The sequence below is a fragment of the Zophobas morio genome, unplaced genomic scaffold (assembly GCF_036711695.1).
Source record: "Zophobas morio isolate AGI-343-1 ecotype UQ-CSIRO unplaced genomic scaffold, CSIRO_AGI_Zmor_V1 ptg000008l, whole genome shotgun sequence".
NCBI lineage: Eukaryota > Metazoa > Arthropoda > Insecta > Coleoptera > Tenebrionidae > Zophobas > Zophobas morio.
The window spans coordinates 12,903,894-12,918,936 of record NW_026972113.1 but is presented as its reverse complement, the minus strand read 5'-3'; the positions used below and the strand labels follow the sequence as shown (position 1 = coordinate 12,918,936).

Here is a 15,043-nt window from a genome sequence, read left to right as displayed (position 1 = left end):
TTAAACCTGAACTTACGCCAAATTCCACCACCATGGCGTCCACGATGCTCCCGATCACAGTTATGAAGTCGAACGTGTTCCATGGGTCCTTGAAGAAGTTCTAGGAAAGACAGAGGGTTAGTAAGTTTGAAGTGGTGGGGTAGGGCCACGTCTTGGTGAGATGTGGCTCTGTTGATGAAGTAAATCAAAAAGAACGAGGTTGAAGAAGAAAATTTGGGGTTGTTTACTGTGCGCACGTTGGTTGGTATAGGGTGATTGGAGACGATTGAATTTTGAGCTGGTTTTGAAAATTTTGGTTGCTAGTTTATAAATAGGGTATTGTTGGTTGCCTACTCATTAAACACTTTTTATGATTTTATTTCTGTAAATTTGAATATTGTTGTTTTAATTAATTTTATTTGTATTGCATGATTGAGCTTATTTTATCAGCACGGATTTTTGAATTTTTAAAGATTCAAACATTTTTTCCAATTTTAAATTATTGGATTTTTCAACTTTGGTTTTTTAATTTTTTTGTTTTCGTTTCTTCAGTTACCGATTTTTTTTTCGTTTGAATTCTTGATTTTTTTTAATTTCTTCAGTTTTTCGAGTTTCTTCAATGTCTTGAGTTTTCAAGATTCAGTTTTTCGAATTTTTACCTTCTGAATTTTTAATTTCGTGAAATTTTTAAAATTTTGATTTTTCAAAATTTAATTTTTTTATTTTTTGATTTCTTCAATTTTCAAATTTTTCAATTTTTCGAGTTTTCTGGCTTAAATTTTTCGATTTTTCAACTTTTCTTTTTTCTAATTACAAATTTTCTGGTTTTCAATTTCAAATTTTTAGATTTTCAATTTTTACATTTTGTTTCTTTGATTTTGACCTTTTGAATGTTTTGATTTTTAAATTTTTGGATCTGTTTTTAATTTTTCGATTTTTGAATTTTTTCTAGATTTCAGTTTCAAATTTTTAGATTTTCAATTTTTGAAGATTTAAATTTTTTCATTTGTTTCTTCAATTTCTAAATTTTTAATTTTTGTATTATTCAGCATTTTTAGAATTAAAATTTTTCTAGATTTCAGTTCCATTTTTTTTAATTTTTGAATATTTTGATTTTGCAGTTTTCATTTCTTTTTCGATCTTTTACTTTAGGTTTCTTCAAATTTTCGAGTTTTCAAGTGTAAATTTTTCAGTTTTTTGATTTTTCAGTTTTTGAATTTTTTTATTTCTTAATTTTTCATTTCTTCAATTTTCAGAATTTTCGATTTTTCTTTTTTTCAACTTTTGAATATTTTTTTTATTTTTATTTTTCAGTTTTCTTTAATTGTTCGATTTACAATTTTTCCAGTTTTCAATTTCAAATTTTTCTACTTTTCAACTTTGAATTTTTTGATTTTTTATATTTCGATTCTACAGTTTTTCGAGTTTTTTCGATTTCTTCAGTTTTCAAGTTTAAATTTTTCAATTTTTCGAATTTTTAACTTTTGAATGTTTTGATCTTTTAATTTATATTTTTTTCGGTCCAATTTTTCAATTTTTCCATATTTTAGTTTTCTTTTTCTTCAATTCTTCGATTTTCCGGTTTAAATTTTTAAATTTTTTGATTTCGCAACTTTTCATTTTTAATTTTTTTTATTTCTTTAAATTTCTGATTTTTCAATTTTTCGAAGTTCCTATTTTTCGTTTCTTCGTTGAATTTTCTTATTCTTTAATTTTTCATTTCTTCAATTTTCAGATTTTTCGATTTTTCTTTTTTTCACTTTATACTTTCTTCAATTTTTCAATTTTCCAACTTTCGAATATTTTCATTTCTTATTCCTTTTATTTTTCAGTTTTTTGTAATTGTTCGATTTACAATTTTTCCAGTTAACAAATTTCAATTTTTTAAATTTTCGGGGTTTGAACTTTTGGATTTTTAGTTTCTCGTTTATCATTTTTTTGATTTTTCAGTTTTTTGGATCTTTCGATTTATTATTTCTATGATTTTTAGATTTACAATTTTTCTAGATATCAGTGCCAAGATTTTGTATTTTTCAACTATTGAATATTTCGATTTTCCAACTTTTGTTTTTGATTTTTTAATTTTTGATTTTTCACTTTTTGATTTTTGAATTTTTAAATTTTCATTTTCCACTTTGTTTCTTCAATTTTTCAATTTTACAACTTTTGAATGTTTTTATTTTTCAATTTTTTTATTTTCCAGTTTTTTTCCAATTTACAATTTTTCCAGTCATCAATCAATTTTTTTAATTTTTCATTTTTTCAATTTTTCGATTTTTCACTTTTTTGTGGCTTCAATTTTTCGAGTTTTGAAGTTAAAATTTTTTTCAATTTTAATTCTTTTAATCATTAAAATGTTAAATTTTCCGACTTACAAGATCAAATTTTTTAATATTTTGATTCTTCAACTTTCAAATTTTTTTGTTTTTTATTTTTCCTCAATTTTCAGTTTTTTTGACTTTTCGATTTTTCACTCTCTTGTTTCTTCAGTTTACGTTTTCCAACTTTTAAATGTTTTGACTTTTTAATTTTTGAATCTTTCGTCTCTTTGTTTCTTTAATTTTTGTATCAACAATTTTTCTGGTTCTTCAGTTTAAAAATCTTGTACTTTAAAATTTTTTGAATATTGAATTTCCAAATTTTTATTTTTCAAATTCGATTCTTCAATTTTTGTTTATTTTTTTTTTTCTTCAATTTTTTGTTTTTCAGATTTTAAATTTTTCAGTTTTTAGTTTTTTCAGTTTGCCGATTTGCAATTTTTCGAGTTTTCATTTTTAATTTTTTGATCTTTCAAATTTTAAAATTTTCGACTTTTCAAGATCAAATTTTTTAAATTGATTTTTTAATTTTAATTTTTGGATCTTTGTTTTCAGTTCTTTGTTTGTTTAATATTTTTAGATTTACAATTTTTCTAGAATTCAGTTTTTAAATATTTTGATTTTGCAATTCTTCATTTCTTCTGTTTTCAGGTTTTTCAAATTTTCGAGTTTCAAGTATTGTTTTTTTAATTTTTTGATTTTTCAGTTTTTGAATTTTTGAATTTTGAATTTTTCATTTCTTCAATTTTCAAATTTTTCAATTTTTCAGTTTTTTTGTTCGATTTACAATGTTTCCAATTTTCAATTTAATTTTTTAAATTTTCCGATTTTGAACTTCTGGATTTTCAAAATTTTTCGTTTCTTAATTTTTAAAATTTTTCAATTTCTTGTTTCTTTAATTTTTAGATTTACAATAGGTTTCAGTTCCAAAATTTGGTATTTTCAATTATTGAATATTTTAATTTTATAATTTTTCATTTTTTCAATTTTCAAATGTTCGATTTTTCAACTTTCGTTTGCTTGATTTTTTAATTTTTCGTCTCTTTAGTTTTTCGATTTTTCAGTTTCTTGTGCTTCAATTTTTCGAATTTTGAAGTTAAAATTTTTCTATTTTTCTATTCTTGAATTTTTAAATAACGAATTTTTTCAACATTGTATATTTTTGATTTTTTATTTTTCGATTCTTCAGTTTGCAATTATTCGAGTTTTCAATTTTAGTTTTTTTAAACTTACAAAGTTTCAATTTATCTAGAATTCAGTTCCAAAATTTTGTATTTTGAAATTTTTGATTATTTTGATTTTGTAAATTTTCTTCACTTTTCAAATTTTAAAATGTTCGATTTTTCAGTTGTTTTTCTTCAATTTTCGAGATTGCAAGTTTAAATTCTCGATTTTCCAACTTCTGTTTTTGATTTTTAATTTTTTGTTTCTTCAATTTTTCGATGATCTTCCAGTTTTTTGTTTCTTCAAATTTTCGAGTTTTCAAGTGCTTATTTTTTTTGAATTTTATTTTTTAATTTTTCGTTTCTTCAATTTTCAAATTTTTCAATTCTCCAAGATTTGAATGCTTTTATTTTTTAATTTTTGTTTTTCAGTTTTTTTTATTGTTCGATTTACAATTTTTCCAGTTTTCAATTTCATTTTTTTAATTTTCAGATTTTGAACTTTTGGCTTATTTAAATTTTCGATTCTTCATTTTTTAGATTTTTCAATTGTTTTAGATCTTTCTTGCTTCTTTAATTGTTAGATTTACAATTTTTATAGATTTCAGTTCCAAAATTTTGTATCTTTGAAATTTTGTTTTCTTGATTTTTAATTTTCGTTTCTTCAATTTTTCGATTTATCAGTTTCTTCTTACTTCAATTTACTAATTTACAATTTTTTCAACTTTCAAATTTGTTAATTTTATACTTCTTCAATTTTCAAATTTTTTTTACTTTTCGATTTTTGTTTTTTTTTTATTTTTCAGTTCTTAGTTACTTCAGTTGATCGGTTTTCAATTTTAATTTTTTGGTCTTTCAGATTTTAAATTTTTTAGTTTCCTTAAGTTTTAAGATTTTTCAATTTTTCAGATGTTCGATTTTTCTTCGTTTCTTGAATTTTTCGATCTTTCCAGTTTCAAAGTTTTCAGTTTTACAATTTTTTAATTTCTCAATTTCACAATAATTTGATTTCAATTTAAATTACTAGATTTAAAATTTTCAATTTTTCAAATTTTGCTTTTTCAAAAATGTAAGTTAAAATTGAAAATTCCAAAAAACAAAATTGAAAACTTCGAAATCGTGAAACCAAAAACTGAACACCTCAAAAATTAAAAAATCGGTGACTTGTTATTAAAAATTAAGAAAAATCAACAATATTCGAATTTGCTCGTTTAAATTTACCGCCGATATTCTTTCTTATGATTGGCCGACACAACTTAATAGTAAAATGCGTGCGCACAGTAAACAAAAACCAAAATGTTGATTAAAAATTTCATCTGTCTAATCTATAGTTCACGTTGCGATTACAAACCAGAATTGAAACCGTTATAAGCAAATCGTAATACCAACGTGCGAGTGTAAAATTAACTAGCACTTTTTATCTAGTAATTATAGGTTTTAATCTACTCTGTTTCGGTAGAGGTGGGAGTAGGAAAGTCTAAAAGAATCTAGAACCTACACAGAATGGATTCTCGTTTAAAAAGTATTTTTGGTTAATAATTGGAAAATTGGAACAAAGTAAATATTGTTTTGTAAAATTAAAAAAAAATCTAAAAGATGTGTGCAACTTCTAACTAATTTTGATACTAGAAATTTGTACTAAAAAAACTAGAAACTAAAGTGGTTGTGGGGATGATCTGGAGTAGGAGAGGACGGTTTTTGAATGACCTCGGACCATGCTTCTAGTATTTTAAGCAAATGACTGATTTCTCGTCTATGGGAAATAGTGTTTCGAAAAAATCTACGCTTCTAACTACTTCTGGCCCAAACTACCTACATCTGGAGGTATAAAAAGTGCACAAATTCGAATAGTCCTAAGCTACCCAACTCTACGTGCCAATAGTAAGTAAATCCAACCCAACGTATACCTAAAATCGTGATCGTAGAAAAAAAGTGAAAAAGATTACCTTGATGCCGAAAGCGATGAGCTTGAGAACAGTCTCACAAAGGAAGAGGAAGGTAAATAGAATATTCATTGCTGCCAGGATGTCGGACAACAAGGGCGGTGACTCGTGGTACTACAACAACTTACAAAATGTAGCAGCTACTCTACAAGCAAAACGCCTACCTGTAGTACAGGTTAAAAGTCGGCAGAGCGATTTATCTCTCCTCTAAACCACAAAATTTAAACCCCGGTCAGACCCCGACTCATCGAAATCTGACCGAGCCGTGCTTCGAATTAGAATTTCGTCGCCATCGGGATCTTCTCCTTCGTGTAGTGTGTATCTCGTGTGACCTGCATGCAGCTAAGACAGACGGACATGCAGACGAACGGCAAGCAGTGAGTGTCAGCAGCAGGGAGCGATCGGGAAGGAGGAGGACTTGTTCCGTTATTTTTTTTTTAATTTCGTTTGTTCTTAGACAGAGAAAAAGAAAAAGCCGGCTCTTAGAGGCTATTTCTTACCCGGACGCCGTAGGCAAGGATCTTGAGGATGCACTCCACCGTGAACATGCCCGTAAAGCCCCAATTGAGGTACTTAAGCGTTTTCGTGTGGAGTTCGCTTTGCTGGTCAAACTGTTAAAACATATACGACACGTGGACAGACTTTGCAGAAAAGAAATCTACAGCTACGGGTATTAAGTATCTAGGTTAGTTTTAGGAAGGCTCGGCTGGTTTTGGTTGAACCGAAACTTCCTAAGACTTTTGTTGGTAGTTTGAGGCTCCTAGAAGTGAGCTCAGTACGTGTAAACACCAAACACCACATCAAATATGTACACCGGTTTTCTACACCTCGGGCGACTAAGAAGGTCCAAAGAAAGCGCCGAAGGGCGCTTTGTTTGGGTCGGTTTAGAATGACGTCGGATGGGGACTGGTTGGGCGCGTGGACCGGGTAGGGTGCGAGGGATTCTCGCCTCTAGTGTTGTATGGAGGTTGATCAATGTTTTGCTTTTTTCCTTCTTGAGGGAGGGTTTGGAAAGAAATCGCATTTAACAAATTTCTGGTAAACCTTTTCAATAAAATTTATATTAATTTGGTGAAAAAGTAGAGCCTACTATTATAGTTAAATCCGTACCTGATACAAGTTAAGCTTAAACCGTGTTTATGTATTATTGGTTGCCTACACAACATTGTTGTCGGGTCAGGTAGATTCTAAAAATGTTTGTTTTGAATTTTTGAGTTTTCAACTTTTGAAAATTTTGTTTTTATAATTTGCTGTTTTTTTGGTTTTTTGATTTTTCGATTTTGGGATCATCAGGTTTTCTACTTTTCAACTTTTGAATTTTTAGATTTTTAAATTTTCTGTTTCTTCAATGTTTGCAGTTTCAAGTATCAATGTTCAATATTTGAGTTTTTGGTTTTTTTTAATTTTATCATTTCTTAAATTTTCAGTTTTTTAACTTTACTGTTTTTCAGTTTTTATTTATTGTTTCTTAAACTTTTCAAATTTTCAGGTTAAAATTTTTCAATTTTTTGATTTTTCCACTTTTGATTTTTTTTCTTTTTTCAATTATTAAAATTCAATTTTTAGATCCTTGATTTTTTGTTTCTTCAGTTTTTCGAATTTCAATTTCGAATGTTTCTGTTTTTCGACTTTTGAATTTTTAAATTTTTCCTTCGTCAATTTCTAATGTTTCTTTAGTTTTTTAAGGTTTCAAGTAAAATTTTTTCATTTTTCAATTTTTAATTGCCTGAGTTTTCGTTCCTTTTTCGTTTCTTCAATTTTTGGAGTCGTCAGTTTCATTTTTTTTTAAACCTTGGATTTTTTGATATTTGTTTCGCGTTTATACAATTTTTTATACTCTTTTTTTTATTTTTTTGCTTCGATTAATAATTTTAGTTGATTCTAGTTTTCAATTTGAAATGTTTTGATTTTTCCATTAAACTATTCAATTTTTCGGTTTTCCAACTTTTGGATTTTTTGATTTCGTACTTTTTCTTTCCAATTTTCAGATTTTCCAATTTTTCGTTTTTCAATTTTTGGATGTGTTAGTTTTGTGTTTCAATTATTATAAGTTTACAGCTTTAAACTTTTAATTTTTTCAGTTTTTCGTTTTTTTTTAATTTCCCGATTTGAAATTATTTGAGTTTTTAATTTAAATTTTTCCAATTTTCAATTTCATTTTTTTTTTAATTTTTTAATTTTCGTTTCTTCAGATTTTAGAGTTTCATTTTTTCGATTTTTCAAGTTCAGATTTTTCAATTCTTCGATTTTCAACTTTAGAGTTCTTTGATTTTTTAATTTTTCTTTCTTCAGATTTTAGAGTATCTTCAAATTTCAATGTTTGAAGTTTACATTTTTATTATTTTTTTATTTTTCAAGTTTTTAATTTTTTTATTTTTTAATTTGTCATTTCTTCAGTTTTCAAATTTTTAAATTTTTTGTTTCTTCAATTTTTCGAGATTTCAGATTTAAATTTCACAATTTTTCGATTTTTCAAATTTTTAATTTTTATTTAAATTTTTTAATTTTTCAATTTTCAGATTTTTCAGTTTTTTGTTTCAATTATTCGAATTTGTGTCTAGTTTTTCGAGTTTAAATTTTTTCAATTCTCAACTTTAGAATTCGTTGATTTTTTAATTTTCCTTTCTTCAGATTTTAGAATCTCTTTAGTTTTCGGAATTTCCATGTACAAATTTTTAATTTTTTGACTTTTCAATTTCAATTTTTCTACTTTTCAACTTTCAAGTTTTCTGATTTGGTATTTTCGTTTCTTCAGATTTTTGAATATCTTTAATTTTCAAGTTTACAATTTTAAATTTTTTATTTTTCTAGTTTTCAATTTTTGTTTTTTAATTTGTTGTTCGTTCACTTTTAAAATTATTAGATTTTTCGAAATTTTACTTTTTTGTTTTTTCAATTTTAGAAATTTCAGGTTCAAGTTTATGAATTTTTGGATTTTTCGAGTTTAAAATTTTCAATTCTTCGATTTTTCAATTTTTGAATTTTTGTTATTTTCATTTTTAGTTTCTTAATTTTCAGATTTTTCAATTTTTCAAACTTACAGTTTTTTGTTTCAATTATTCGAGTTTTCGGCTATAAATTTTCTATTTTTTAGTTTTTCAGGTTTTGAATATTTCGATTTTATAATTTTTCATTTTTTCACTTTTTAAATTTTTCAATTTTTGATCATCTAATTTTCAATTTTTCAATTTTCAAATTTTTCCATTTTTCGATATTTCAGGTTATTGGTTTTTGAATATTTCGATTTTATAATTCTTCATTTCTTCACTTTTTTAGATTTTTCAATTTTTGAATCTTTCAGTTTTTGTGTCTTTCAGTTTTTGTGTCTTTCATTTTTCGAGTTTTTAGTTTATTACAATTTTCCAATTTTCAACTTTAGAATTTTTTGAATTTTTAATTTTCCTTTCTTCAAATTTTAGAGTTGTTTCAGTTTTTCGAAATTCCAAGTACAAATTTTTAATTTTTTGATTTTTCAATGTAAATTTTTCCAGTTTTCAACTTTCGAGTTTGATTACTTATTTACATTTAAAATTTTTTTATTGTTCAAGTTTTTAATTTTTTGATTCTTTAATTTGTCGTTTCTTCAGTTTTAAAATTTTTCAATTTTTCGAAATTTGATATTTTTGTTTCTTCAATTGTTAGAGATTTCAGATTTAAATTTCTCAGTTTTTCGATCTTTCAAGTTCAAATTTTTTAATTCTTCGATTTTTCAAGTTTTGAATTTTTCTTATTTTAATTTTTAATTTCTTCAATTTTCAGACTTTTCAGTTTTTCAAACTTTCAGTTTTTGGTTTCAATTATTCGAGTCTTCGGGTTTAAGTTTTCAATTTTTATAATTTTTCATTTCTTCACTTTTTAGATTTTTCAATTTTTGGATCTTTTTATGTTTTCGTATCTTTAATTTTTCGATTTACAATTTTTCGAGCTTTCAGTTTCCATTTTTTCAACTTTGGAATTTTATTTTCGTTTCTTCAGATTTTAGAGTTTTTCGAGTTTATTGAATTTTCAAATACAAATTTTTAATTTTTTTAATTTCCAATTTCAATTTTTCCAGTTTTCAACTTTTGAGATTTTAGATTTTTTTATTTTTCAGATTTTTGAGTATTTTTTTAATTTTTCAAAGTTTCAATTTGTTAATTCTTCAGTTTTAAAATTTTTCAATTTTTCAAAATTTAATTTTTTGTTTCTACTTCAATTTATAGAGATTTCAGATTTAAATTTCTCAACTTTTAGATTTTCAACTTTTAAATTTTTGTTATTATAATTTTTAATTTCTTCAATTTTCAGACTTTTCAGTTTTTCAAACTATCAGTTTTTGTGTCTGTAATTTTTCGATTTACAATTTTTAGAGCTTTAGTTTCCATTTTTCCAATTTTCAACTTTAGAATTTTATTTTTTAATTTTCGTTGCTTCAGATTTTAGTTTCTTTCCGAGTATTTTTTTTATTTTTCAAGTTTTTAATTTGTCATTTCTTCAGTACTCAAATTTTTCAATTTTTGCTTTCAATTGATGTTTTTTTTTAATTTTTCGAATTTTCAGATTTAAATATTTCATTTTCCCGACTTTTATATTTTTCAATATTATTAGACCTTTCAGTCTTTTGATTTTTTAATTTTTCGAGTCTTCAGATTTGAATATTTATTTTTTTCAATTTTTAGATTTTTCAAGTCTTTCGTTTTTTTTTAATTTTTCGATTTACAACTTATCGAGTTTTAAATTTCATTTTTCCAGTTTTCAATTTAGGAATTTTTTTTATTTTTAATTTTCGTTTCTTCAAAGTTTCGAGTTTCAGGTTTAAATTTTTCAATTTTTTTGGTTCTACTTGAATTTTTAGAGATTTCAGATTTAAATTTCTCAAATTTTTCGAATTTTCAAGTTCAAATATTTCAATTTTTCGATTTTCAACTTCTGAATTTTTGTTATTTTAATTTTTAATTTCTTCAATTTTCAGACTTTTCAGTTTTTTGTTTCCATTATTCGAGTTTTCGGCTTTGAATTTTCAATTTTCATAATTTTTCATTTCTTCGCTTTTTAGATTTTTCAGTTTTTGTGTCTCTAATTTTTCGATTTACAATTTTTAGAGCTTTAGTTTCCATTTTTCCAATTTCCAACTTTATAATTTTATTTTTTAATTTTCGTTGCTTCAGATCTTAGAGTTTCTTGAGTTTTTTGAATTTTCAAACACAAATTTTTAATTTTTCGATTTCCAAGTTACAATTTTTCGGGTTTTTTGATTTTTTTATTTTCGTTTCCACAGATTTTCGAGTATTTTTTTTATTTTTCAAGTTTTTAATTTGTCATTTCTTCAGCACTCAATTTTTTCATTTTTTGCTTTCAATCGATGTTTTTTTAATGTTTCGAATTTTCAGATTTAAATATTTCATTTTCTCGACTTTTAGATTTTTCAATTATTAGATCTTTGAGTCTTTCGATTTTATAATTTTTAATTTTTTCACTTTTTAAATTTTTCAATTTTTGGATCTTTTAATTTTTGTGTCTTTAATTTTTCAATTTACAATTTTCCGACATTTCAATTACAATTTTTCCATTTTTCAACTTTTGAATGTTTGATTTTCAAACTTCTGAACTTTTCAATTTTTGATCATCTATTTTCATTGTTTCAATTTTCAAATTTTTCCATTTTTCGATATTTCAGGTTATTGGTTTTTGAATATTTTTATTTTATAATTTTTCATTTCTTCACTTTTTAGATTTTTCAATTTTTGAATCTTTCAGTTTTTGTGTCTTTAATTTTTCGATTTACAATTTTTCGAGCTTTTAATTTCCACTTTTACAATTTTCAACTTTGGAATTTTATTTTCGTTTCTTCAGATTTTTGAGTATTTTTTTAATTTTTCAAAATTTCATTTTTTTGTTTCTACTTCAATTTTTAGAGATTTCAGATTTAAATTTCTCAATTTTTCGATTTTTCAAGTTCAAATATTTCAATTCTTCGATTTTCAACTTTTGAATTTTTGTTATTTTAATTTTTAGTTTCTTCAATTTTCAGACTTTTCAGTTTTTTGTTTCAATTATTCGAGTTTTCGGCTTTGAATTTTCAATTTTTGTAATTTTTCATTTCTTTACTTTTTAGATTTTTCAGTTTTTGTGTCTCTAATTTTTCGATTTACAATTTTTGAAGCTTTTAGTTTCCATTTTTCCAATTTCCAACTTTAGAATTTTATTTTTTAATTTTTGTTGCTTCAGATTTTAGTTTCTTTTCGAGTATTTTTTTTATTTTTCAAGTTTTAAATTTGTCATTTCGTCAGTACTCAAATTTTTCAATTTTTGCTTTCAATCGATGTTTTTTTTTTAATTTATCGAATTTTCAGATTTAAATATTTCATTTTCTCGATTTTTATATTTTTCAATTATTAGATCTTTCAGTCTTTTGATTTTTTAATTTTTCGAGTCTTTCGTTTTTTTTTTAATTTTTCGATTTACAACTTTTCGAGTTCTAATTTCATTTTTCCAGTTTTCAATTTAGGAATTTTTTTATTTTTAATTATCGTTTCTTCAAATTTTCGAGTTTCAGGTTTAAATTTTTCTATTTTTTTGTTTCTACTTGAATTTTAGAGATTTCAGATTTAAATTTCTCAAATTTTTCGAATTTTCAAGTTCAAATATTTCAATTCTTCGATTTTCAACATGTGAATTTTTGTTATTTTAATTTTTATTTTCTTCCATTTTCAAAGTTTTCAGTTTTTTGTTTCAATTATTCGAGTTTTCGGCTTTGAATTTTCAATTTTTATAGTTTTTCACTTCTTTACTTTTTAGATTTTTCAGTTTTTGTGTCTCTAATTTTTCGATTTACAATTTTTAGAGCTTTCAGTTTCCATTTTTCCATTTTCCAACTTTAGAATTTTATTTTTTAATTTTCGTTGCTTCAGATTTTAGTTTCTTTCCGAGTTCAAGTTTTTAATTTGTCATTTCTTCAGTACTCAAATTTTTCAATTTTTGCTTTCAATTGATGTTTTTTTTTAATTTTTCGAATTTTCAGATTTAAATATTTCATTTTCTCGATTTTTATATTTTTCAATTATTCGGTCTTTCAGTCTTTTGGTTTTTTAATTTTTCGAGTCTTCAGATTTAAATATTTATTTTTTTCAATTTTTAGATTTTTCAAGTCTTTCGTTTTTTTTTTAATTTTTCGATTTACAACTTTTCGAGTTTTAAATTTCATTTTTCCAGTTTTCAATTTAGGAATTTTTTTTATTTTTAATTTTCGTTTCTTCAAATTTTCGAGTTTCAGGTTTCACTTTTTCAATTTTTTTGTTTCTACTTGAATTTTTAGAGAGTTCAGATTTAAATTTCTCAAATTTTTCGAATTTTCAAGTTCAAATATTTCACTTCTTCGATTTCAATTTTAGAATTTTTGTTATTTTAATTTTTAATTTCTTCAATTTTCAGACTTTTCAGTTTTTTGTTTCAATTATTCGAGTTTTCGGCTTTGAATTTTCAATTTTTATAATTTTTGATTTCTTCACTTTTTAGATTTTTCAGTTTTTGTGTCTCTAATTTTTCGATTTACAATTTTTAGAGCTTTTAGTTTCCATTTTTCCAATTTCCAACTTTAGAATTTTATTTTTTAATTTTCGTTGCTTCAGATTTTAGAGTTTCTTGAGTTTTGTGTATTTTCAACTACAAATTTTTAATTTTTCGATTTCCAAGTTACAGTTTTTCGAGTTTTTTGATTTTTTTATTTTCGTTCCCACAGATTTTCGAGTAATTTTTTTATTTTTCAAGCTTTTAATTTGTCATTTCTTCAGTATTCAAATTTTCCAATTTTTGCTTTCAATCGATGTTTTTTTAATTTTTCGAGTTTTCAGATTTAAACATTTAATTTTTTCTATTTTTAGATTTTTCAGTTATTGGATCTTCCAGTCTTTGGTTTTTTTAATTTTTCGATTTACAATTTTTCGAGTTTTAAATTTCATTTCTGCAGTTTTCAATTTTGGGATTTTTTTATTTTTAATTTTCGTTCACTCAATTTTTTGATTTTTTAAATTTAATTCCTTCAGATTTTAGAGTTTCTTTTTGATGTTCTAATTTTTCATTTGTTCAATTTTTCGAGATTCCAGGTTTCAATTTTTCGATTTTCAAATTTTGACCTTTTTCATTTTGTTTTAAATTTTCCACCTTTCGATCTTCCAATTTTTTGTTTCGTCAGTTTTTTGAGTTTTCAAATTAAAATTTTCCATTTTTTCGTTTTTAAAATTTTTCAGTTTTTGGATCTTTGGGTTTTTTATTTTTGTTTATTTTTCGATTTACAACTTTTCAAGTTTTCACAGGAAATTTTTCAGGTTTTCAACTTGTGAATTTTTAGAACTTTCAGTTTCAAATATTTCTATTTTTCAACTTGTCAATTTTTTGATTTTTTAATTTCCGTTACTTCATTTTTTCCAGTTTAGAGTCATAGAAGTGATTAAGAAAAAATCTTAGTGAAGTTGTTTAGATTGTAATAATAAATCTGTAGGCAAAAGAAACTGACCTGATCCGCCTTGACCTCGCAAGCATCAAATCACCACTCTCAGTGAAAAAATAAATTTTTATTTTATTTAAAATTTAGATTTAATTCGAAACCCCCGCCCTAAAGGAAAATTTAATCTCTCACCCCCCATAATGCCCCCCGCGCCCTACCATCCCCCACCCGCTCAAACAACACATCAAGAACAACGTGATGGGAAAAGGTTCGATTGTGGATGTCAGTCTATAGAAGAACTACGGGAGTCGTGTAGTGCACTGCAGCCAGAGCAATGCAAGACAGTCTTTGAACTCGTCATGTTCTAGGATGAACAGCCCAGACCCCAAATACATTCACAATAGTGCCATCCGAGTCGTTGTTACTGAGGTTTCAACATTTACACACAAATCATGCCAAGTGTATGCAATGTCTTAAAGTAGAAACTCCAAACATGATAACGAACTTGCGCAGAGCTCGTTCGACCGTTGCAACAACGAAGAACTTCGAGCAAGTTTGTGGGAACCTCGCGCGAAAATCGGGCCCCTGGAGTCCGCGCTCTCCCGTTTCGAGCGCACCCAGCGCCCGATTTTCGCGGCGCGAGTCCGTACAGCGGTAGCAGTCACAGAACATGCTAGAATAAATTTAGCACGACACTAAGAGTCACTCTAGTAGCCAATACGACGGTCGAGAACACCAACTAGAACTATTCTCGTTTCTGTCTAATTTTGACTAACACAGATTCTCGGTGTGTTCGGTTGTTCTGTAAGCGACTTGAAATGGAGTTCTTACGAAACACAATGCTTGGCCCATCCAGTCTATGCTTTGAACGTGTGCAAATTGCAGAAATCGTGTGTTGTTGTTGGCTTTCTAAACCTACGCTGCCGACTTTTGTGTTTAGGGCGAAAACTATGGCGGGTACCATGGTTTTCGGCGGGCGCGAGTCGTACGAAACGGGGAATACCTACCTTCATCATCAGCAACAACGTGTTAAATACAATCAGCATCATTATAAAATACTCGAAAGGGGTGGATACCACGATCCTCCAGATTTTGTATTTGAAGCTGTTCCGCTTGTTCGGCATGTACCTCTCTAAAGGACGAGCTTGTATCGTGAAATCTATACAAGATTTCTGAAACGGGAGTGTTACTGGAGGGTGACGGAAAACCCGGCTGGCT

The 15,043-nt window shown here is 25.7% G+C and overlaps 1 protein-coding gene across 25 annotated transcripts in view; it reads right to left on the bottom strand.

Moving 5' to 3' along the window:
* The window catches only part of Cac (cacophony), a 109,352-nt gene that overhangs the window by 44,244 nt on the left and 50,065 nt on the right, over positions 1-15,043 (bottom strand). For 14 of the 25 annotated variants that reach the window (XM_064050956.1, XM_064050935.1, XM_064050938.1 and 11 more), the window contains 3 exons: positions 14,833-14,997; positions 5,407-5,517; positions 17-100 (listed from right to left, as the gene is read on the bottom strand). In XM_064050956.1, coding sequence (XP_063907026.1) covers positions 17-100; positions 5,407-5,517; positions 14,833-14,997 — 360 coding nt within the window. Of the gene's footprint in view, positions 1-16; positions 101-5,406; positions 5,518-5,903; positions 6,015-14,832; positions 14,998-15,043 lie in introns of all 25 variants that reach the window. The other 11 variants (XM_064050958.1, XM_064050933.1, XM_064050942.1 and 8 more) reach the window with 1 other exon arrangement.